Source organism: Nicotiana tabacum, chromosome 6, assembly GCF_000715075.1.
Source record: "Nicotiana tabacum cultivar K326 chromosome 6, ASM71507v2, whole genome shotgun sequence".
NCBI lineage: Eukaryota > Viridiplantae > Streptophyta > Magnoliopsida > Solanales > Solanaceae > Nicotiana > Nicotiana tabacum.
The window spans coordinates 54,523,164-54,547,385 of record NC_134085.1 but is presented as its reverse complement, the minus strand read 5'-3'; the positions used below and the strand labels follow the sequence as shown (position 1 = coordinate 54,547,385).

Below are 24,222 nucleotides of genomic sequence, written 5' to 3'. Positions count from 1 at the left end.
AAAAGCCAAACCTTTCCCAAGTGGCGACTCTGAATTAAATAAATAATCCCATTTCGAATATTGTCACTTAAATTGGAAAAACTCCCCTCGCGCATTCTAACCCTTCGGGGTCAGGCGCGCAAGAAGGAGGTGTGACAGCTCTGGCGACTCTGCTGGGGATGTAACCCAGAACTACTGGTTCAGGGTTCTAGAATTCGAGCTTAGAATAATTGTTATATTTGGATTTATTATCTGATCTTTATTACATGTTTTTGCATAACGTGCTAAATGTTGTCTTTTACCGCTTTGATATTATCTGAACTGTATATAAACTGTGCCGAAACCCTTCTCTTCTTACCTCCAGGGAGAAGCTCGCTGGTCGAGACTCCCTATTCTGTTAGTGTCAATACCTGAAATAAGAAAGAGGTCGGACAAGTTACAAAGCCGGACGATCTCGCGGGTCCCCGGTACGTAGCCCCCTCCTCGACTCGAGTTGTCCGCTCGGGTACACAGTCTAGAACAAATACCCAGGTTACGAACCTAGAATAACTTGACTTCATGCCGGATCCCTAGTAGGAACGCTTATTTGCATCATGTTGCATTTGACTTAGGGGACTCAACACAGGGGTTGGGTCCGTCTAGGACTAGCAACCTGAAATGAAAAGACCATCCTGTTGCATCCTATTTGTTTCCGCGCATTTATTTGTCTCGGACATGCATGCTGCCTGACTTTGGAGTATTTGAAAAATATAAACAAAAAAAATAAAATAAAAAAATAACAGTGTATAGGACTAATTTTCTACTTTGAAAAATAGCAATGCCCAATTACTGTCAAAACTCTGCCGAAATTTTTGCGATAATAAAAAGGGAAAATGTTTTGTCTTCAATAATTTGTTTTACTAAGAAAAAGAAAAAACAAAAAGATAGAAAAATAGTCTTTTATTTTTGGAAAGTTGTTTGTTGAAAAGGAAAGAATTTTGTTCTAAAATAATTCGGTTAATTTGATCGAACTACGCGGGTCTGATTCTCACCGGATGTGAGATACGCAGGCAAACCTCATCGGTTCCGGCCCCAATTTTCAAAAATCCAAAAAAAATAAATTTCCCTTTAGTTCTTTCTTTATAAATTTTTCCTTAGAAAATATAAAAAAAAAAGAAACAAAAAGTAATATAGAAGTTTTCTTAAACTCAAATAAAAATAGTCTCCTTCTTTCTGAAGTCTTTCATGTGGAATAATGTAATAAGAATTAAAAATCAGCAATAAAAATCCAAAAAAATACTCTTTGCTTTTTAGTCTCTCTTTTGTAAAATGTTTTTTTTAAAAAAAAATATATATATTTGAAAAATTGAATTTCAAAATATTAGGATTTTTCTTTAGAAGTGCTTTTGTAAATAAATAAAACTCAGAATTTCACATCATTTTCTTAAAAGTCCATCTTTCAAAATTTAAGGGGGCAACATCATTCTTTCTTCCGTAGAAAAGGTAAAACAAACGAAAAAAAAATCAACCAAACATATTTTCTTTTTTAATAAATTTCCAGAATTCAAGTCAAAAGCAAATAAATTTTAGAAGTCTTTCTTTAAAAAAATAAAACAAAAATCAAAATAAACAAAATTTTCTTTCTTCTTTTAAAGTATTTCTTTCAAAAATTCCAAAAAAATAAAAATAAAAAATTGAATAAGTAAATAAACAAAGAATAGTCAAATCTTTTGAGCCCTATGCTAAATGAGCACTTGCTTCTTTATTTTTATACTTGTTAGTTTCGAACTACGTAATGATCTGATTCACGTAGGCATCGTGATACGTAGGCAATCCTCATCGGATCCGGTCGCATTTCTTTTACTGCAAAATAAAAAAAAACATAAAAGAAAAACAAAATAAAAAAAAAAGAGAAAAAGAAAAAAAAAAAGAAGGGGAAAAACTAATAAGAGGAAAAATGCCGGAATGACGCATGCTCTCATAGCAAACATGTAGTAATCCACTTAACTGTATAGGTGCATCATGGCCAACGTGAGATTAACTACCTGTTATTCGCTGCAAATTAACCGTGCGTTTGTCGTTGAGTATCCAGGGTTTTTTGGAAAGACGTTTGGTTTGGTGAAAGTCTGGCCTCGCACTCATACTTCACGAGGTCAAGGAGAAGTGTTCAACTACCTCTTGTTAGGACCGAAAGCAGTACTCACACTTACTTCACCAGGTCAAAAGGAAGTGTGGAAATGTCTTCAGAAATTCCATTGCAAACAATCCCTGTTTCCGAGGAGAGCTCGATCTCAGTCGTCCTCACACCTGAATCCGCAACTGCGAAGGAAAATAGAATCCTACGGCTCCGCATGTTGGAAATGCTGGACGATTGGAATAATGGGAAAGAGCCGCCAAGTGTCATCCCCGGATTCCCTGAATTATTCTCCAGGTCAAGTGGGACTTCTAATGTCCCCATAAATTATCCTGATACCCCATTCGGGTACCCAGCCACCTCAGCCTTCTCTGCTGGATCGCCTTCTGAGCCTCATCCCCAAATGTCATCCACTGATGCAAGCATGAACATCTTTACTGCATCGCCTTGCCCGATTACGGCACAGCCTGCCACGTACAAGCCAAGCTTTGACTCATCCTCTTTTACATTCCAAGCACCATCGTTCTCAATGGAACCAACTAGGTTCGCTACCAGCACTAATCCTCTACCGCCTCAGTGCGAACTTGCACCCGGGCAGGATCAGAACCCCAGAATTGCAGAACAAAATGAGATTGCCAAGAGAATGAGAAGCCTTGAACAAAGTTTGAAAAATATGCAAGGATTGAGCGGACAGAAGAGCGTCTCTTACGCCGACCTATGCATGTTCCCTCACGTGCACCTGCCAGCGGGTTTCAAGACCCCAAAGTTCGAGAAATATGATGGGCACGGTGACCGCATTGCACATCTTAAAAAATACTGCAATCAATTGCGGGGAGCCGGCGGAAAAGAAGAACTGCTAATGGCATATTTTGGAGAAAGTTTGGTGGGAGTCGCTTCGGAATGGTATATGGACCAGGACATATCTCGCTGGCATATATGGGATGATCTTGCCAGAGACTTCGTAGGGCAGTTTCAATATAATATTGACATCGCACCAGACAGAAATGCTTTGTCAAACTTAAAGAAGAAACCCTCGGAAAGTTTCAGAGAATACGCCATCAAATGGCGTGAGCAAGCGTCAAGGGTAAAACCTTCCATGGACGAGATAGAGATGGTCACTACTTTTCTCCAGGCTCAAGAGTCCGACTATTTCCAAAACATGATGTCGGCCATGGGAAAGCCTTTCGCAGAAGCGATTAAGATTGGAGAGATGGTGGAGAACGGTTTGAAAACGGGAAGAATTTTGAGTCAGGCAGCCATAAGGGCAACCTCCCAAGCCGTCCAGAGCGGGTTTGGGGGAATGGAAAGAGGGAAGAAAAAAGAGGAAACATCCATGGCGGTATCAGAGGTGGGAGAATATCATAATCCCGGGCTTTGTTCTTCGGAAATAACCTCGCAACATCACCAAAATGCGACTTACGCTCCTCAGCCCTACATAGTCATGAGCACCCAGCCTTATATCCAGCGGTCACAACCAGTCAATCGGGGGCAGGCCCCACATCCTAGGAATCAGCCTCCTCACCGAAACCACTACAATCCTCGACCTCCTCAGAATAATTTCCGTCCTCGGGAACCACTCACGAAACCCAACTACACACCAATCGGTGAACCCTATTCCGCCCTATTCCCTAAGCTTGTCCAAATGAATTTGTTGCAGCCCATACCACCAAACGGGAAGAACCCGGGATCATCATAATATCAGCGGGGTGTCAGATGTGCATACCATTCAGGGGTAGAAGGGCACGACACCAACGACTGTTGGACATTGAAACAAGCTGTAGAGAATCTGTTAGACCTAGGGAAGATTGTGTTGAGAGACGAGGATATCCCAAATGTGACCAATAATCCGCTGCCCGCCCACAACAACGGGCCGATAGTTGGGATGATTTAAGAAGACGAGGAAGTTGATCCGGCACTTAAAGCCATAATTGCTATTGCTGATACAGAAAAAGGACCCAGGGTAACTCCGGAGCAAGAAAAAGGAATAAGTGATGTATTCAAGCAGGCCTTCATGGTATGGGGGACGATCAAACAACCTCGGCCGAACGAGCCAGTGTTTGTCGGACGCATACCACAGGAGCCAAAATACAATAAAGAGGGAGATGATAAGGTGTCCCCGCTCGACGAGAGTGAGGAAATATGTGAGGCGACAAGGGAAAAGCTATGCGAAATACACATGGTCCAGCCAGGAGAGGGCACTAGCATCGTTGAAGTATCGTACATGGGACCAAGCACCAAGCTTCAAAACTAGAAGGCTACGCCATTCTTGATCAAACGGAAGTCCTAATGAACCTGTCTTGCCACTTTCTCTGCATCACGAGTAACCCCAGAGGGTGACTCAGATGTTTTTCTTCAGTTTCATGTTTTTAATTTCCTGAATGTCAACCTTTTTTCTTATCTTCCCCAAAATGCCAAGAAATGAAATCATGCTTGATTACTCACTTTCTTCTTCTATGTTTTCTTTTGTGTTCTCTTCAATTCTAATAAATGCAGCTTTAAATAACATGACATGTTTGCGGACTTCATGGCTGGATCACGAGAACTCTGATCAGACTTCAAATAATGAGTCAAAATTTGAGATATAAAGAATTTGAAAAGTAGGAACAACTAAAGAAAATTGGTTCATGGTTTGGAAAATGTCCATCACTGAAGCAGAGTTTGAGAGCAGTAAATGAGTTTAGACCCGTACAGAATGATAACCTTAATAACCGCGGTTTGTCACGAGCAATTGTACCTAGAAAGAATGGTCCATACGTCATTGAAAAACGTTACCAAATGGAGCATTTGTATCTGGGCGACGTCGAAAGAAACGACGTCAGCCTTGCTTGGAAAGCAGGTGCAGTGATATGTCTAAATCACTCTGGCGATATCTTTGCACAGTTTGAGATGACTAAGGCTTTCATTCTCGCTACCCAAACACTATTAACCCTTTTCAAACCCATTTGAGCAGGTTACTCTTCTTTGATTACCCTCTTTGGAACCTGAAAATATTATTGAAAAAAAAAATGAATGAAAAAAAGAAGAAGAAAGAATTGGAAGAATGAGGAAATATATATATATAAAAAAAAAGAACATTATGAACTACGTCTGACTTGATTCCGAAAGGATACGTAGGCAACCTCTCCTTGGGGTTCAGTCACATCAAAATAAAATCCAGGAATTCCCCCCGAAAGTAAAACTGGGGCAGAAGTTATAACGATTCAGCAATAATCCCACCCAAGAGGTTCCAAAGTTGTAGTTCAATCCAAATTCTTTTCACCCCAAACCTTTTTCAAGTCCTTCTGATCAATCAACGAAGCATTCCAAAATAGGAAGATGGAATTATTTGGGTCCGATACAACAAATGAGGAGAATAAAGATAAGAGAGTCTTGTCGGTGAAAACCTTTGGGCACCGTGAGGCGATGCGAGAAGAGAAATTGAAAATGAGAGAGCTTGTTTAGTAAAAACTCGCAAAGAGTACTAGCAGGCGACAGTAAGAAGAGAAATGAGAGAGGTCGACTAGCGAAAACCCGCAAAGGGCGTTGTCGGCCAAAAAGATAATTCCACCTCAGAAAGTCCTGGCAAGGTTCCCGGGTTTAGAAAAAAAAATATAGATCTGTTTTGATTCATGAGGAAATGCAAGTTCTCGGAGGTCGGGCATCCAGTCCAAAAGGCATGTCATGTCAGTTTGAAACTGGCATGCACTCCAGATAAGTCCTTCTTTTCTCCCCGAAAGGGGCGTTTCTCTTTAAACTCATATGTTCTCCTTTACATAGTTTTCTTTGAGTTCTTTTTGATCTAACTCTTATCTGCGTAATAATCGCAAAGAAAGGTGGCAGGACCGGTTTTACAGGGCTCCGTTTGGCAAGAGTCAAATAAAATGTACGACCTCAGTGGCGCGTCAGTCCCATCCCGACTGGCCATGGTAGTTGATTTTCTTCCAAAACCGACAAATCCCCATAGGGTATCCCTTGTTACAAATCCCCCATGGAGTCTCCCCTTGTACAATTCCCCAAATAAGTCCACCCCAGCACATCCCCAGCAAGTTTGCTACAAAAAAAAAAATCTTCACAGAGTTCGCATTGGACAAATCCACACGGAGTTTCTCTTGTACAAATCCCCACAGAGTCTCCCTGATAAAATCCCCACCAAAATCCCCAAGCAGAACGGGAAGGAAAAACCAAAGCCTTATAAGGCAAATCATCACAAAATCTGGAAACGCAAGTCTGAGTAGTCCAAAGGGTTTCGCATGTAAATCTAATCAATGGCAGAGTTTTTCAACAAGAATTAGGCTAAGACAAAGCAATTGGAACGGTCAAGGCCCCCAAAACCAACCGCCATTTTCAAACTGACAATGTTTTCTTTGTCCAGGAAATTGAGACAGGTGCGACCCGAAGCAGCCATGCATGAAGCTGGTGTAGCCCAAAAGAAATGGAGCACACAAGCATTGAAACAGCCTTGCAGCGGGAAAACGACCAATGGTAAGTTTCCCCATAATTCTTTCGTGCATTTCTGATAAAAAAAAAGAAAAAAAAGAGAGAAAGGGAGAACCAAAGGAAGGAAAGAAGACAAGGAATAAAAAATGAACATCTCAAAAGAAAAACAAATCATGGTAGCATAGGACCTCGTTCCTCAACTATTCCGGTATAAACCCCGGATCTCCCTGGCATAACCCAAGGAACTTTTTCTACCCAAATTCCCGGCATAACCCGAGGACTCTTTTCCTTTTCGGCATAACCCGATAAATTTTCCCGGCATAACCCGATGAATCCCCCCGGCATAACCCGATAAATCTCCTCGGCATAACCCGATGAATCTTTCGGCATAACCCGATAAATCTTTCGGCATAACCCGATGAATCTCTCGGCATAACCCGATAAATCTCCCCGGCATGATCCGATGAACCTTTTCGGCATAATCCGATGAATCCTCCCGGCATGATCCGATGAATCCTCCCGACATAATCCGATGAATCCCCTCCGGCATAACCCGATGAATCTTTCGGCATAACCCGATAAACCTTCCCGGTATAACCCGATGAAGCCTCCCGGCATAACCCGATGAATTTCCCGGCATAACCCGATGAATCTTTTCGGCATAACCCGAAGAATCCTCCCGGCATAACCCGATGAATTTCCTGGCATAACCCGATGAATTTTTTTGGCATAACCCGATGAATCTTCCTAGCATAACCCGATAAACCTTTTCGGCATAACCTGATGAATTTTTCGGCATAACCCGATAAACCTTCCCGGTATAACCCGATGAATCCTCCCGGCATAACCCGATGAATCCCCTCGGCATAGCCCGATGAATCTTTTCAGCATAATCCGATAAATCTTCCCGGCATAACTCGATGAATCTTTTCGTCATAACCCGATGAATTTTTCGGTATAACCCGATGAAGCCTCCCGGCATAACCCGATGAATCTTCCCGGCATAACCCGATGAATCCTCCCGGCATAACCCGATGAATCTTCCCGGCATAACCCGATGAATCCTCCCGGCATAACTCGATGAATCTTTTCGGCATAACCCGAGAACTTTTTCCTTCAATCAGCATTAGGGTTTTAAACCCTAAACTGAACTTTTTCCATTCAGCCAGCATTAGGGTTTTAAACCCTAAACTGAACTGTTTCCTGTAATCAACATTAGGGTTTTAAACCCTAAACTGAACTTTTTCCATTCAGCCAGCATTAGGGTTTTAAACCCTAAACTGAGCTTTTTCCTTTAGTCAGCATTAGGGTTTTAAACCCTAAACTGAACTTTTTCCATTCAGCCAGCATTAGGGTTTTAAACCCTAAACTGAGTTTTTTCTTTAGTCAGCATTAGGGTTTTAAAACCCTAAACTGAATTTTTTTCCTTTCAGCCAGCATTAGGGTTTTAAACCCTAAACTGAGCTTTTTCCATGCATGTCAGCATTAGGGTTTTAAACCCTAAACTGAACTCTTTCCTTTAGTCAGCGTTAGGGTTTTAAACCCTAAACTGAATTTTTTCCTTTAATCAGCATTAGGGTTTTAAACCGAGTCTGAATTTTCCTTTAGTCAGCATTAGGGTTTTAAAACCCTAAACTGAATTTTTTTCCTTTCAGCCAGCATTAGGGTTTTAAACCCTAAACTGAGCTTTTTCCATGCATGTCAGCATTAGGGTTTTAAACCCTAAACTGAACTCTTTCCTTTAGTCAGCGTTAGGGTTTTAAACCCTAAACTAAATTTTTTCCTTTAATCAGCATTAGGGTTTTAAACCCTAAACTGAACTTTCCCCCAGTTGGTCAGTATTAGAGTTTCAACTCTAAACTGAACCTTTCCCCAGCTAGTCGATATTAGGGCTCCAGCCCTGAACTGAGCATGCATATCCTCTTTCATCAATTTTATGAACTTCATGGCAAATAATTCACGAAATTTTCCTAGTGAAACCGGGGCAAAAAATTTCGTTCATTTGTTTTTCCCGCAGGTCTAACCTCGAACCACACGGATCGAAATGACCCACAAGATGAGTCTCAACTCAGAATCTAAAGAAGAAAAAGACAAAAAGAAGATGTCCCGAGATATCGGAGTAAATGGAAGGCAGATCGACTCCAACATTTGATTAAGGTCCTGAACTCTGCCAGTCACATCTCACTGAGTATCCCAGAGTGAGAAAGCACCTACAACTTGCAAGCATCAAGATTCAGATCGGAGTCTACAAGCAGAATCAGCTAAGACCCAAGATCAGGTCGCAAAAGAATCATAGATAGGAATCTTGTAACTAGCAGTTGACATGCATATAAGTGTTTAATTCAGTTTCAATTTTCCTTTGGTTGTAATAAGGCGGTCAGTGACGCAGCAGTGACAACAGCAACAGCAGTAACAGCAAGCATTGCAATCCCATGGTAGTCCCAGCTGTCAAAATTTTCCCGAACTACATTGACCCGATTCCTGTTTAGCCCAGGATATGTAGGAAATCTTTGAAGCAAGATTTGGTCAGATCTTTCAAAAACATGCTTCGCACGGAGTAGCCCATAGGCAAAAATGGCTCATACACGCTCACTTTATCTTTGCACGAAAACCCTTCGTGTTTCCGAACAAAGAGGGGCAGCTGTGAGCACGTGATTTTTGTTTCGCACGACAATCGCTCCAAAAGAAATAAAAAATAACAATTGGTCCTGCTGTACAATTTTTGGATTTTTACATGGCACTTTGTTAATTATTTATGATTTTTTTGCCCATTTTAATTTTTATTAAAACAAAATACAAAAAAATGTATGTATCATGCATAATTTGAACCGTAATCCGGTTGTTAAATAGAAAATCATAAATAGGCATCTTTGTCCGTGATTTTTGTTTTTTTTTCTTGATTTTACCTGTTTCAAATTATTTTAAGGTGTGTGCAAACAATTGTATTAAGTGTTTATTTAATTTTAATTTGATTTACTTAGGTTTTTGTTTTTAAAATAAAGAAGAAAATAAAATAATAATAAAAAAAGAAATCTTTTCGGACTTGGGCCAATTTTAAACAAATTGGCCCAAACAAACTCAGCCCAAAACCCCTGTGCAACCCAGTCCAGTCCAAGCTGACACCAAGGACGTCCAAACAACGTCGTAATGGTTGAGTCTGATCTGAGCCGTTGATCTCTGAATGATCAACGGCCAAGATCACCTCCCCATAACCCACTAATGGCCCCGACCCGTTTCCACCCGGACCGACCCAAACCCTCTAAAGATGAAACGACACCGTTTCCCTCGGGCTGAAGGATCCTGGCCTTTCATCGTGCCTCATCCAACGGTTGAGATCCATTCACTCACTCCATATATAAGCTTCCCCTCATACCCCACCCCCCTATCCAAATACCCCTGCCTTTCATCATCCTCACAAAGAACCCCGGAACCCTAGAGCCGCCCCCATCTCCCTTCACCAGAAACCCGGCGGCATGAACGCCGGTGACCTCCGCCTGAACACCATAGAACCCCCTCACCGCCCTGAACATTGATCTGTTGGCCGTTTAGTTCGAATCCCTTCCCACCTTCTCGAATCTTCATTTGAAGACTCGAGTCGGAACCCGATTTACACCAATCGACCTCAACTTCACACCAGACAGTCCCCAGACCCCCTCGTGACCAAACCATGCTTGGTTTGGTCCGAATCTAACCAGGGAAACACGAATCCCAGATCTAATTTTTGAACCCTAGTTTTCTCCGTGCATGTTCCGTGTCTGTTCAAGCCGAAGAGATTAAGGTCTAATGGACCTTAATCGAATTAAAGTCCGTTCAGCCTTAAGAAAGGTCTGTCCGAGTCCAAGTTAAGGCCTTTGATTTTTCGAGATTTAAGGTGAGTTTTGCTTTTTCTTATTTCTGTTAGCCCATGTGATTGATTAAAGGTCTGTTCATGTTTTGTTTTAATTTGTGTCTTTGAATTTTTATCAACTTTTGTTTGTCCACTTTACATGAACCTCTGTGTTTGTTTGAATCCCTCTCCTATTCTGATAATGCGTATGTATGTATGTGCTGTGCGAATAATTGAGCTTCAAACTTTGACTGACCAACTGATTCCTCGAGTACCACTTTGTTTAGTCAGTATAATTCAAATCATGTGTCGATACTGTTAAATGTCTGATTTTTGGTCACGATTGTATGTGTTATAACTAGTATAGTCGAGTCGACATATGTCGTCAATTAGTTTCAGTTGTCCGAACAATAACAAATCGACTTACTTCTGCTAAGAAATTGTTTGAATCAATTAGGAACTGAGTTTGCTTATTTATAATTGGTAATTTGAATCAGAAATGCAAAGATCAATGTCCTGTTTAGTCACAGTTTTGAAACTGGAGGGCATGTGCACTTATGCACAACATGTGCATTTTGTGCACAGCCTGTGCCCTGCCTAAGTGCTTTTGAATTAAATAGTTTGACAGCATGTGCTGTCAGACTACATCCTGCTGCCCATATTCTGCTTTAAGTTTCAGAAATAATAAACATTACCAAAAAGTTAAGCCTGCAAGGGAATGTCATGGGGGTTAATACTTAAATAGCTGAGTGGAAACTGAAAAGAAGATGGCACATGGGAGGGGTGTTCTTTTGGTCTAACAGGCTGTTAAAGGGCAGACTTTAGGCTTATAAAAGAGGAGGACTTCCCTCAGTTTTAGGGCAGAGAGAGGAGAGGGAGACATCTGATAATACATAGAGACAGAGGGAATTGTGAAGAAAAAGATAGAAGACATCAGATAGATCTGGGAAGAGAGACACACACAGATAGACATTGATAATAAAGGGAGGGGAATACACTGATATAAGGGGGATTGATAAGAAAACAGGAAAAGGGAGTTGTCTGAAAACACACGGACAGAAATAGATAAAGAGAGGCCTAACACAGAAAAAAAAGGGAACTGCATTTTTTCATCTTTGTCTTGATTCTCAACTAGTCTGGATTTGCCTGTTCCATATTGATTTATCCTGAGTCTTGTTTGAGATTACTAGTTGTGTGTAGTATCAGTTCAGTTCTGGATCCATTCTGGTTAAATTCTGATTCCATATTGCTGGGAATTTGCTACATTCTGCCATCTTTCATTGGCTCTAAGTTGCATTTTTGCACTGGGAATTTGTCCTGCTGTTGTTCATCTGTTACTGCTGTTCCGCTTGCACTGTTGCTCAACTGACTCCCCTACTTTCTTCATTGTAAGCATTTCCTCAGGTACACATTTCGAATCTGTCTGATGTTGCAATGAAAGTTGAATCGAAAGATCTGAAGGAGTTATAATCATCTGTTGCATTGCTTACAAATTTTTTATATAAATGTTGTTAAGATATGTAAGTTTCTAGTCTGTTAGCCTAATAGAGATACATTAGTAAGGTTGTACTTAATTAAAGTCTATGCCAATCTGAAACTGCGACATTTTATTCGTTTAGTAGTATACAAGATGTAAATACAATTCATGAAATGTGCAGTTATTTAATACGATTGTTAACTTAAACTCGCTCTTTCAGCATGCTTTGAATATGTAAGGGCAAATGACTGTTTTAAATCTAGCTAAAGATAATACAGTTTCAGATTCTTGAGTTTCAGTTTCATTAGGCAGTTTATAGGATGAGTTTCAAATATCATTAGTCGCATTTTCTAATAAGTGGTTTTAATTAATCTTGTCTAAATAAGTTAAAGTTAGGGAGCTCTTGTAGCAGTCGTAGCATTTCATCAATCTTGTATATAATTCTTCTATCAAGTCAAAAGCATGTTTCATGAGATACAACGTTTCTTCACTCTGTAAATAATTAATCAGACGATTAACTAAAATCTGGATTTGGCCAAAGCATATAATTGAATTAGCATGCATCTTTTCTTCTATTTTAGAGACAAACACATTAGAAATGTAGTCGCTTTAGGATGTTCCTTCTAAAATAATGAGACGAGCCTCGCCAAATAAAAATGTAAATTGCGGGGCCCTCAATAATTAACCATAATAAATATTTAGAATTCAGGACAGGCCGTTTTAGTGAATTTCATGGCCTTCCTCAAAATAATAACGCGTCTAGACTTTTTGGGCACGGTTTAAGTAAATTATATTCTTAAATTCGGGTGCACATTGATGTGACCCAAATCCAAATCTCAACGGAGTCAAAATGTGTCGATGACCACGGGTGCATTGATTGTGACGTGGTTCGAGATACATTTTTACGACGTTGCAATTCTATAAAAATAAATGATAATAATAAAAGCGGTTTTAAACTTAATAAAAGCACGTAAGTCATAACATATATTTAAATCAGATATTTAGCCATTATAACAATTTAAGCGACCGTGCTAGAACCACGGGATTCGAGGGTGCCTAACACCTTCCCTCGGGTCAACAGAATTCCTTACTTAGAATTTCTGGTTCGCAGACTTCACTTGGAAAAGTCGAAAATTTCCTCGATTTGGGATTCAAGATAAACCGGTGACTTGGGACACCAAAAGCCAAACCTTTCCCAAGTGGCGACTCTGAATTAAATAAATAATCCCATTTCGAATATTGTCACTTAAATTGGAAAAACTCCCCTCGCGCATTCTAACCCTTCGGGGCCGGGCGCGCAAGAAGGAGGTGTGACAAGGTCAAAAACCTTGTAAGTACATCGATTTGATATTAGAGCACATATTCCAGGTTTGAATTGCTATCTTGTTCATCATGTTGCCGAACAAGTAATGTAATGATCCGACCGATCATTTTATGTATTTGAGCCTGTTTCCCCTTTTGATGCTTCACACATGTGTATTTGTGATTTTATGATTTGTGTGGTTGGTTAGTTTCGTTCCGGGAAGGTTTTGGGTTGATTTGGACCCTTTGGTTCTTGTTTAGAAGCTTAAATTGGACAAGTTAACCGAAATTTGACTTTTGTGAAAATGACCCCGGAATGGTATTTTGATGGATCTAATAGGTTCGTATCATGATTTTGGACTTGGGCGTATGCCTCGAATAAAATTTAAAGGTCCCTAGGTTGATTTGACTTGTTTTGCCGAAAGTTGGCAATTTGAGGTTTAGAAGTTTTACTAAGTTTAACTATAGGTTGACTTTATGGCTATCAGGTTTAAAATTTGGTTTTGGGACTTGGAATAGGTCCGTTTTTCTATGTGGAACTTGTCTGCAAAATTTGGTGTCATTTGGAAAGGATTCACACGCTTGGTTGCAATTCTAGAGGTTCTTGAGTTTTCTTGGCTATCAGGTTTAAAATTGCGAGGACAATTCGCCCTTTTTGCCAGTTATTTCACTAGTCTTGGTGATTAAAAGTTATAGCTCATGACTGTCGTGTTTGACCATAATCTTTGAACTTCCACCAATAATATGCGTAGAATGCTTTAGGCACGTTCTAATCTATTGTCATGATTGTGTACACGTTCGCATGATATAATTATGATTTCCACAAATAAATCAAAGTACGCGTTCGTACGACTTTGGACAAACAATCTTAATAATCAATAATGCGTGATAAATTGTGTACATGTACGCGTGACATGATTTTAATGCCCCAAACAAAACGGATTTACACGCATGTAATCCGTTTCAAAGATAAATCCATAAACACCATAATTAAAAGCGATAAAAGGGCAAATGTATATAGGTTATAAAATAAGTAATTAAAAAATTTAATTAAGCCAGGTATGATTAAAAGTGATCGTGCTAAAATCACGGAACCCGGGAATGCCTAACACCTTCTCCCGAGTTAACAGAATTCCTTACTCGGTCTTCTGGTTTCGCAGACTTTAGAACATAGTCAAATTTCCTCGATTTGGGATTTAAAATAAACCGGTGTCTTGGGGCACCATAATTATCCCAAGTGGCGACTCTGAAATAAAATAAATAATCCCATCTCGATTAATGTCACTTTAATTGAAAAAAACTTCTTATTCCCTCGGAAAAAGGAGGTATGACACTTGTCATGCCAAATCATTTGACACGTGATACCAAATTGGGCCTCTAGAAAGATGACATCTTGGGTTTACTGAAGTAGGCTCAACATCTGCTGCCCAATTAAATAGGCTAGCCAAATGAATTTGGATTTATTTATCTAATCCATAACATATTGGACTTATATGATTAATCTAATTATATTATCCCATAATATTTATTGGAAAAATATTTTGAATTAAAATATAATTCAAATTATTTTATGAATTTAAATTCAATAAATTTTAAATATCTACATCTGCCAAAACAGTGACCTTTAATCTGAACCATTTTGCATAGTTTAGGTGCAAATTTGACGCACATGTTGTAAAAGCTTTCGCTGTTAGTGAATAAGGACATATTTGGACCATTCTTGTAACATTAGAATATATTTGATCCCAAGTAAATATTTATTGAAGGCAAATTTTAACTATTTCTCAAAGTTTACGACCAAATTATGAAAATTTTCCCGGTTTATTAATCATGATATAAACTAGAGATTCCTCAATAGTTTGCATACTTCAGCCAATTAAACAATTACGTGTTTATCGGACTAGCATTTATTAGCGATTCCCAAATTAAAATAAATGCAGAAACTTCAGGGGTTTTATTTTATAGAACACTCGCTAGAAATGCGGTATTCCTTTTTATCCTTTTACTTACGTTTTTCTGGTTTAATGTAAGGCATATTGAATGTCACCGTTGAGTGGGAACAAACATTTTCGGATGTCTTCTCTTATAGAAATAACAAACAAACGGAACATGAGCGGAAGTGGGACGAGTCTTTACTTAGTGGACCAGACTTTTTCTTTAAAATTAAAATTAAAATAAACAAAAACAATGTTAAACAAATTCAACTGAAGAAGAAGACCCTTCAAAGAAACTTCCCAACAAATTCAATTGATCCTTTCTCGTTTTCTCCGCTAATTTTTTCTTTCTTTCATTGCCTGATTGCTTCTGAGAAGGAATCCTACAGAAATCATTTCCAAACAGGTGTGTTTTTTCGGGTGAAAAAATCCTCGTTTTGCTTCATCATTTTCTCGCTTGTTTGTATTGGCATGAAACGGGTCGAAATGGAGCGGAACGAATATTGCCGATCCAATTAGTTGGAACTTAGGCGTAGTTGAGTAGTCTTGTGTTGTTTGTTGTTATTCCATTGTTGCTCTCTTCGCGGTTTCCAGGGAACAGATTTGTATTTTTGCTGGTTTTGAATATGTTTTAGTGGGGTTTTAATTCTGTTAATCCGCGTCTCTTTGAAATGTGCTTATTCTTATCGAATTCTTATGAGCATGAATTCCTTGAAGGGAAAATGTGAATGCGCTTAGCCTATTTTTTGGGGGGAAATGCTGATAATGTTGTTTCCATGAATTCTCTACATTTCTGCCTATCTTGATTTGGGTCGTTATTGTTGGTTTAGTTCTTTGTGCCCGAAACTTGTTTCTCGGGAATATAATATCTGGGAATCTAAGTAGATATCCATATTGAAATAGTCTTTAGGTTATTGAGGGTTACTTTATTATTTTGCTGGATTTCAAAGTTGGCTGAGGAGTGATGGAACTTAGTCGCGAAGATCAAAATATAGAGGGAGAGGGAGAAGAAGAGGAAATGGATAGAGAACCGACCTCACGAGCACGTATTAGGGACATCTCTTACCATAACTCCCGTTTTTCTGGTGCTGTGAGGCAAAAAGCTTATATTTTTGATGGAGAAGGGAATTATTTTAATAAGGAATGGGATTTAACAGAGGGTAGAGGCAAGGAATTCTGTTGGTACCACGTTGAGCTACCAAAGTGGAACCAGAGACTCTCACAATCTGCACAGTATCTTATTGATGTACTCTGTCCCCCTCTGAAGCTCCAAGACATTTTGTCACTTGTTAGCAATGGACCTTTTTGTGGGCATGTTGATGGGGCTCTTGTGTTTCGAGTTAATTCACCTGGCCCTGCATCCAGTAAATTTACATTTAGAATTGCAGCAAGAGTTACCGAGAATTCTGTGATCACGGTGTCACTAGGCCGTGTTCCAAGATTGGGTTTCTCCCCAGTAAATGAGTCTCTTCTCTCAGAGGTTCCCATTGTGGAAAGTCCAAGTTCTGGTGGTGTTGAGTTGAAGGAAAGGGGTGGGACTGTTATCAGGGAGCATGTTCTTGATTTTCTGTTGATGATGAATCATTCCGAAGAAGCTGATAATCCTGTACCTAAATCTCTTTCAAATCTGGTTGTTCACATCATAGACACTCATGTGGATCACCTTCAAGATGTTGTGACGAAGCTGGAGATTGAGTTGGATTCAATGGAGCTGGAATTGGACAAAGGTATATTTTTCTTATAAATGTTATGTTATACTGGGAAATCAGTTGTTGTGATTTTGTGTTTCCTATTATGTAATATTAAATAATCATTTCGTTCTGGTTTTGGAGATGGAAAATACATTCCATCACATAAGGTTCATGAAATGTTTGCAACCTGACAACATTGTCAATTCGTGATGGCAGTCCTCATGATTAGTGATACAGTTTGAAGCTTAAACCCTCATACTAATTCTATTTCCAGGCTACTTTGCACATTCATATGCGTAGTAGGAGTTCATAAACTCAAAGATCAAAATATACATCTCTTCAGTCGGCCTTTACGTTTGGGTCAGCAGACTAGAATAATAACTATTTAGTAATACTAAAAAGATAAGGAAAATTTCCTGAATTACATTTTGAGGGATAGCGTAAAGACTCTCCATTCTCCAATCAAGGTTAGTGGTATGACTCACCAAAGGAGAAAAAATAGGAATGAGCCACCGCTCAGTTTCCCGAGTGCAAAAGGTTTGGGCGGACCTGGGGTTACCATACCAACAAAAGGTGACTAGGAAATATCCCCATTACTTCCTATAATTGTTAAGTGCTAAAATCACTCATGAAATTACTTCTTGATTTTACTCTCTCACCGCAATGCATTACATTTTTTTCCTTTGATTTTAGTGGTTGGTGCTGCTTTATGAAGAAAACAAATACTCATTTATTTAATTCCTGAAACCATCTTCCTTTTATTAATTTTCTTGGAGTTCGTTGTTGATTGTTTGAATGAATGATTTTATTCTGCTTTGGCTGCAGGTGGTTTTGCTTTGAAGAAACAATTGCTGGACGATAGAAAATTTCCAAAGATGCATCTTGACCTGCAGCGCCTCCTCCAGGTAGTTCTTCATTCCTGTGGATCTGACAAAATTGTTTTTTTTTTCTTTTTTCTGTTTTCCTTCACTGAACAAAATTGTTTCTTCCTTTTTTAAATTTAGAAAGCATGAGGATGTAGTTATGACTAAAAAGAGGGTTATATCTTTTAACTAGCAAAAAATGTTCTCCGTTTTTGTTAAATTTAACAATTATTGAGCAACATTTAAGTTTGGGATTGGTTTAATCTGATCCTCTCTGTTTTCCTACTGCTTTTTGCTTTGTGCTAAGATTCTTTAGTTCCTTCATGGATGTTCTTCTTCTTCTTTGGTCGCCCCACTTTCCTTTGTTTAAGAAATCTGTGACTAAACATATAAATTTAATTGCATGGTGATGCTGCCTAGTGAGGTAAGTGGATGGAGGGGATGAGGAAAGTTGTCGGTCGTTTAACCTTCGATGGAAAAGTGATTGATGTTTAAGTGACAGAAGAAAGACATGACACGCCATGTAAAGCACTAGTACTTGATAAAACTCTAGGGTAAGAAATAGATGAGGAGTAGTAAAAGAGGTAGGTATGTTTGTTATCAGTTTCATCTCTCAACAAATATTCTGTATAACTAGATGCCCTTGCTGAAGTTCAATTCAAAACATAGGTTTTGTTGTATGTTATGTTCTCGCTGCTCCATTTCTTTTTTTTACTTTTTCTCTTCCGCCATCTCCTTACATATTGATCAAACCCAATCAAATGAAAGAAGATCCAAGTACAGAAACATTAAAATTGCAAGAAGAATCAGAAAAGAATTAAGTGGCACAAAACCGGCAAATCTTGTTCATAGTGGTTGAGAGAATCCACTCCATGCCACTAGGCAAGAGTTTGGGGTTGGTAGTTGTCGCAACAAAAAGAATTAAGTGGCACAAATGCATATTGAATAGGAGGAGATAAGGTATAACATACACTCATGATATTAAATTTGGTTTCTTTTTGCTCTGTGCTACACTCCTTGCTTGGCGGAGCGGCATACTGCACCGATTTGTTACCTAAGTCGCCTTATCCTTAATTGAGGTAAGGGGGAAGAGAAAAATGACATCCTTGATTTTATTCTATAATGAAGACCAAAGTCAGCTCTTTACAAGGACGGTAAGAGTAAGGATGTCTACACAGTTACACATTCTTTGAGGAGAGAAACTCTTCCACAATATTGGTTAACGTGTTTTTCGAAGTTTCTAGGTGTTGATTTAAACTACTTTAGTAACTGGATAGCCAATGATGGGGTTGAAAGGGGCAACAAAAACAATATGCATGTCTTGTATATAGCCAGTTTTATATATCTTCTTTAATGCATAGAGGCGGAGTGGTTTTCTTTCTAATCGTTAACTCCCTGGGGTTGGGGGAGGGAACAGAAAGGAGCATCACAAACACATGCACTAAAACATTTTAGGAAGAAAAAGTGGCTTCAAATGAAGAAGAATGAAGTAAATTGAGAAAGAAGAGTTGCAGAGCGAGTTCATAGAGGGAACTTCTATGACCATTTAGGGGAGGGAAAAGCTACTAAGTGTAAGGGGAAAACTGTGCAGTGAATGGATTAAGGGGAAATGTTAGGGGACATAAAGATTGACAAGCACAAACAAATAGGCTGGATTGGCTTCCTGAAAGGGCGCTGGCCTAGGTTTAGTTTGTCCTTTTCCTTGTCAAAAAAAAAAAAAGAGGTTGGTAACCTCCACAAGCTGCAGAACCAGCCTAAAGTACATATATATATATATATATATATATATATATATATATATATATATATATATATATATATATATATATATATATATATATATATATATATATATATGTGTGTGTGTGTGTGTGTGTGTGTGTGTGTGTGTGTGTGTGTGTGTGTGTGTGTGTGTGTGTGTGTGTGTGTGTGTGTGTGTGTGTGTGTGTGTGTGTGTGTGTGTGTGTGTGTGTTTGTGTGCATTATGGAAGGCAGTAGTTTATTGAGAATACCTTGCCCATTTTGGTCGTATAAATAGCAGCTTCCTTATGCTATATTTACAACTTCTCCTTTTCCTGAGATTTCAGATGTATAGTTTAGATTCTAGAGATAGATTTGATCTTAATCACTCTTGTTGCAGGTGATTGCACATGGTGAGCAAGTATTTCCGCGAGTGAAGGAGAAATGTTCTTCAAAAGGTTGGTTTGCCAGCGATGACATCACTTCACTTGAAGAGTTAATTGGTCGACTGAGAAGACTAAAGGAGAATGTTGGGTTTATTGCCAATCGTGTAACAGCAATTCAGGCAGGTCTTGATAGCTGGCAGTCTGAGCAGATAAATAAAAAACTTTACTACCTTTCCTTCCTCTCCATCGTCTTTCTTCCCTTGTCAGTAGTAACCGGAGGTGAACTTCTTATGGAACTTCTTTCATAATTCCAAGTCATGTTTTATCATTTCATAGTTTGAGATCACTTATTTGTCTGCTATGCTACAGTGTTTGGGATGAATGTTGGAGGAGTTCCTTGGACCAATCAAAGAGAACCTGAGTTGAAGGAGGGGTTCCGCAATGTTATGTTGCTCTGTGTGGTTCTGCTACTGTTGGTTCTCCTTTGCTTCCTTTTTCCCGTGCTTTATAGTCACGTAGTAGCTTGGAAGAGAAGGCGAGACATGAAAAGAAGTTGGTCTCTCAACCGGAGATCCTTCCTTAGAAGAAGTACAGGAGTTAGGGAAAGAAATGAAAAGGGAGGTTACTTGAGGCTATACTGAGATGAAATTGGTAGGCTAATCTGCTTCTTCCTTCATACCTTTCTCCAACATGAATCAGAATCAATTTTGTTAAATAACTCTGGCTTGGTACAATTTCTTCTTTCAGGAAATATATGCACACTTCAAGCTGGTCATATCGCCGCATGCTCAACATTGACATTTTAGTTGATGTGTCTTATTGTTCCCTGAAAACACAAATTCTCGCACGATTCTTACTTAGAAAGATGATGGACGTAATAGTGAGTTTGTTTTACCAATTCCTTTCTTTGTTTTACGAAATCTTGTGCTTGTATAGAGAATTCTCTTTTCCAATTGTTCCAGAAGTTCAGCTTTGTTGTTATTACAATGTGACAGTTCTTTTTTTTCTTTTTTGCATTTCCTTTTTTGTTCTAGTTCTAGATATTTGATGGATGAATATAGGAAGCTAAATCACGAAGACAGGTACTAGAGGTAGCACTCTAAAAATGAAAACAAAATGTGATTTTTTAACGAGGTACGCTTCAAAAGATGCTGCATGTGAAAATTCGTTATAAATAATGGGTTATGAAACATATTGAGGTTGTAGAATTTCTACCGAACAAGTTAAAAATATAACGTTAACTTTTCAGAGAAGTGTTGCATTGTTCTTTGAAGCATTGGAGTTCTTTATTGCGACGTGTATATGCCATCCCTCGTCTTGGTGCTTCTCGTTGGTTAAAACGATAAAGCTGCACTGAAAGAGCTTTCTTACAGTTTGTTCTATTCGCTGTGGTCTGATTTGCTCCCTCTCATCTACGAACATTTAAGCAAAATTAGCATTTCATTAAGGCACAAAAAGAGTATGGTATTAATAAATATTGACAAAGAGATTAATTAATAAATGTTGACAAAGAGATTTCAGAAAAGAAAAACAGAATCTCTAGAGAGTCACTAAAATGTTTCAAATTAACTGTGTACGGGTAAAATTGGGGGTAACCTACCCCGATTTCCCTATGAGAAAACGGAGGTAGGGCACGGATGCACGAGACCCTTCATATCGAAATCCAGAAAGAGTGAATGATGTGCCCGTCATCGGGTATGGTAAAGCGACGTGCCCCAGGCCAAGAATGAGTTCTAAGACCTCGGGAGATACGGTGAACGGTTATGCATGACGGATAGATGCATGACGAATAGAGGGCCGTGATACTCGCACTCAACCGGACATTATGGCGCGTATCTCGCTCGATGTCGATTATGGATCAGTAATTACCGGGAAAGGAAGATTTTTGTCTTTAGACTTATACTAGGGATGAAACTCTCCTACTATATAAGGAGAAGTTTTTCTTTTGTAACATACATTATAACACGCAAATCAAAGCGATACAAGTTTATTTTCTGCCTTTTAGCTGTCGTTAAAGCTTTTCTCATTTGTTCTGTTCTTCGTTCACGGCTGGGCTTGAACCGAGGGTCCAGCTGTGGACGAGGTCATTGGTCAGTCTAAGTTCAGGCTTGGCCATAATGTTGCAATTGGTTCGAGCATTTATTTCATCTCTAACTCATTTTTTAATATTATTAATTATTCGTGTTAAATCAAACCACATATCCTTCAAACCGCGTACAAATTTAATTGTTATCCAATTTTTGGGTAAACAGTTTGGTGCCCACCGTGAGGCTAAGGATGATAATGATGATTTGATACGAATCTCCAAAACACACCCTATTTTACGCTTGTTCTTTGAAGTCTTAATTTCAGGTCAACCCAAAAAGGTCAAACTCTCAGTCTGCTCACTTATATGTTGACGCTAAGTCTAGCCATCACGTCGAAAATAATAATTACGTGCCCAGTGACTATATGCCTCCAACCGATCCCAATAGTGTCCAAGCTGCCGATCCGGTCGATGCTAACTCGCAGGTGTCCATCAGCAACAATTTGCCAACTGATCCCGAAAATAGTGTTCGCGGGGGACCCCGACCAACAGCTCGAGAAGCGCCCGAAGGCGAAGGTGATAGGGGTAAGCCTATGGCTAATCTTCAAAATGTTGCAGGCTCAATAGGCGGCAATAGCACAACTGCAGAATCAAAGCCATGCCCCCAACAAGGTCGAGCCCGAATCCCGGGAAAGTACTAGAAGAGATGAGCAATCATCGAGAGAACGGGTGAAGCCGAGCGCGGGGGAAATCCCGAAGTGTTGAAGATGCTGAAAGAGTTGACTAAACGAGTGGAATCAGGTGAGAAAAAGATTGAGGCTAATGACAAGAAGGTGGAAACATAAAACTCTAGGGTTGATTAGATCCCGGGGGCACCCCCGATATTGAAAGGACCGAACTCCAAAAAATTTGTCGAGAAGCCTTTTCCTCCAAGCGCGACACCAAAGCAGATCCCAAAGAGATTTCGTATGCCTGACATTCCCAAATATAATGGGACCACAGATCCAAATGAGCACGTGACCTCTTACATATGCGCAATCAAGGGGAACGATCTGGAAGACAATGAGATCGAGTCGGTATTACTGAAGAAGTTTGGGAAGACTTTGTCCAAGGGAGCAATGATATGGTATCACAACTTGTCCCCAAATTTCATTGATTCGTTTGCTATGCTTGCATATGCTTTCGTGAAGGCCCATGTCGGGGCCATCAAGGTCGAGACCAGAAAGTCAGACCTTTTCAAGGTAAAACAGAGGGACAACAAGATGCTCAGGGAGTTCGAGTCAAGGTTCAAGATGGAACAGATGGATCAACCTCCAATTGCTGATGATTGGGCTGTTCAGGCATTCACTCAGGGGATCAACCCCCGAAATTCCTTCGCCTCTCAACAGCTAAAACAAAATTTGGTGGAGTACCCGGTGTAACCTGGGCCGACATCCATAGCAGGTACCAGTCAAAGATCAGGATCGAGCACGGCCAACTCAGGGCCCCTTCTAGATCTGTTTACCCTATCAGAGCCGACGATAGATCTAAGAGGGCCATTGATCAAGAGACAAGATCAGTCCGAGATCGGTATCAACCATACAACTCGGGCCAAAAAGGAAACTAATTCGAGAGTCATCCTGCAAGAAACGATAAGAGAAACAATTGAGGGCCCGATGGTCGAGGCCTAATGTCACGACCCGGATTTCGTGTTGACAGCGAAAATTTTAATAAGCGGAAGAAATGCAGTAAACTATCTGAAATATGTATCTAATACAACTGTTTGAGCCTCGACCACCCAGAACTGGTGTCACAGTTTCATAGACGATCTAAGAATACTACATACAAAGTCTGAAAGATAAAAGATACACTATTTTTGAACTAAATAAATGAAACAAGAGTCAAGGGATAGAGGGAGACGCCAGGGCCTGCGGATGCCTGCAAGACTACCTTGGATCTCCGCGTGGCCTGAAGGCAGCCACCCAATCTACGGTCCAAAAGCTGCTGCTCCGAGATCTGCACACAGTGCAGAGTATAGTATCAACACAACCGACCACATGTGCTGGTAAGTGCCTAGCCTATCCTCGGCGACGTAGTGACGAGGCTAGGACCAGACTACCAAATAAACATGTGCAATTTAACTATATACAGCGGAAAATAAGAACAGTAATATACAGTCAAGTATGGGGAGGGGGTAGCATGCTGCGGGGGAACTATCAAATTAGAATAGAAAGACAACGGGTAACTGAAAGAAACAACATATCTCAGATATCACTAAAGAATCAGGAATCAATAAGTGCACGACATCACCCTTCGTGCTTTTACTCTCGTCCTCACCAAAGCAATCAAATAATAAAAATGTGCATGACATCACCCTTCGTGCTTTTACTCTCGTCCTCACCATATAATCAATATAATCGGCACAGATGGTACATCGTGCGGCTCGACATCACTATAATATAATTAGAACACGTCAACTTTCTTATTTCG

The 24,222-nt window shown here is 39.6% G+C and overlaps 1 protein-coding gene across 1 annotated transcript; it reads left to right on the top strand.

Annotated features, from left to right (window-relative positions):
* Positions 1-15,233: 15,233 nt before the first annotated feature.
* LOC107779192 (uncharacterized) lies at positions 15,234-20,730 on the top strand. The gene is made up of 5 exons (XM_016599561.2): positions 15,234-16,774; positions 17,564-17,643; positions 19,742-20,006; positions 20,097-20,378; positions 20,475-20,730. Exons 1-4 carry the CDS (start codon positions 16,012-16,014, stop codon positions 20,366-20,368), a joined length of 1,380 nt encoding a protein of 459 aa, XP_016455047.2. The 5' UTR covers positions 15,234-16,011; the 3' UTR covers positions 20,369-20,378; positions 20,475-20,730.
* The last annotated feature ends 3,492 nt before the right edge of the window (positions 20,731-24,222 follow it).

Bases quoted from the DNA above. Each gene is read 5' to 3' on its own strand.
- LOC107779192 (XM_016599561.2), top strand. From the start codon at position 16,012: ATGGAACTTAGTCGCGAAGATCAAAATATAGAGGGAGAGGGAGAAGAA. The intron at 16,775-17,563 runs GTATATTTTTCT...CTTTGGCTGCAG, and splicing joins GGAGCTGGAATTGGACAAAG to GTGGTTTTGCTTTGAAGAAA. The intron at 20,007-20,096 runs GTGAACTTCTTA...GCTATGCTACAG, and splicing joins CTTGTCAGTAGTAACCGGAG to TGTTTGGGATGAATGTTGGA.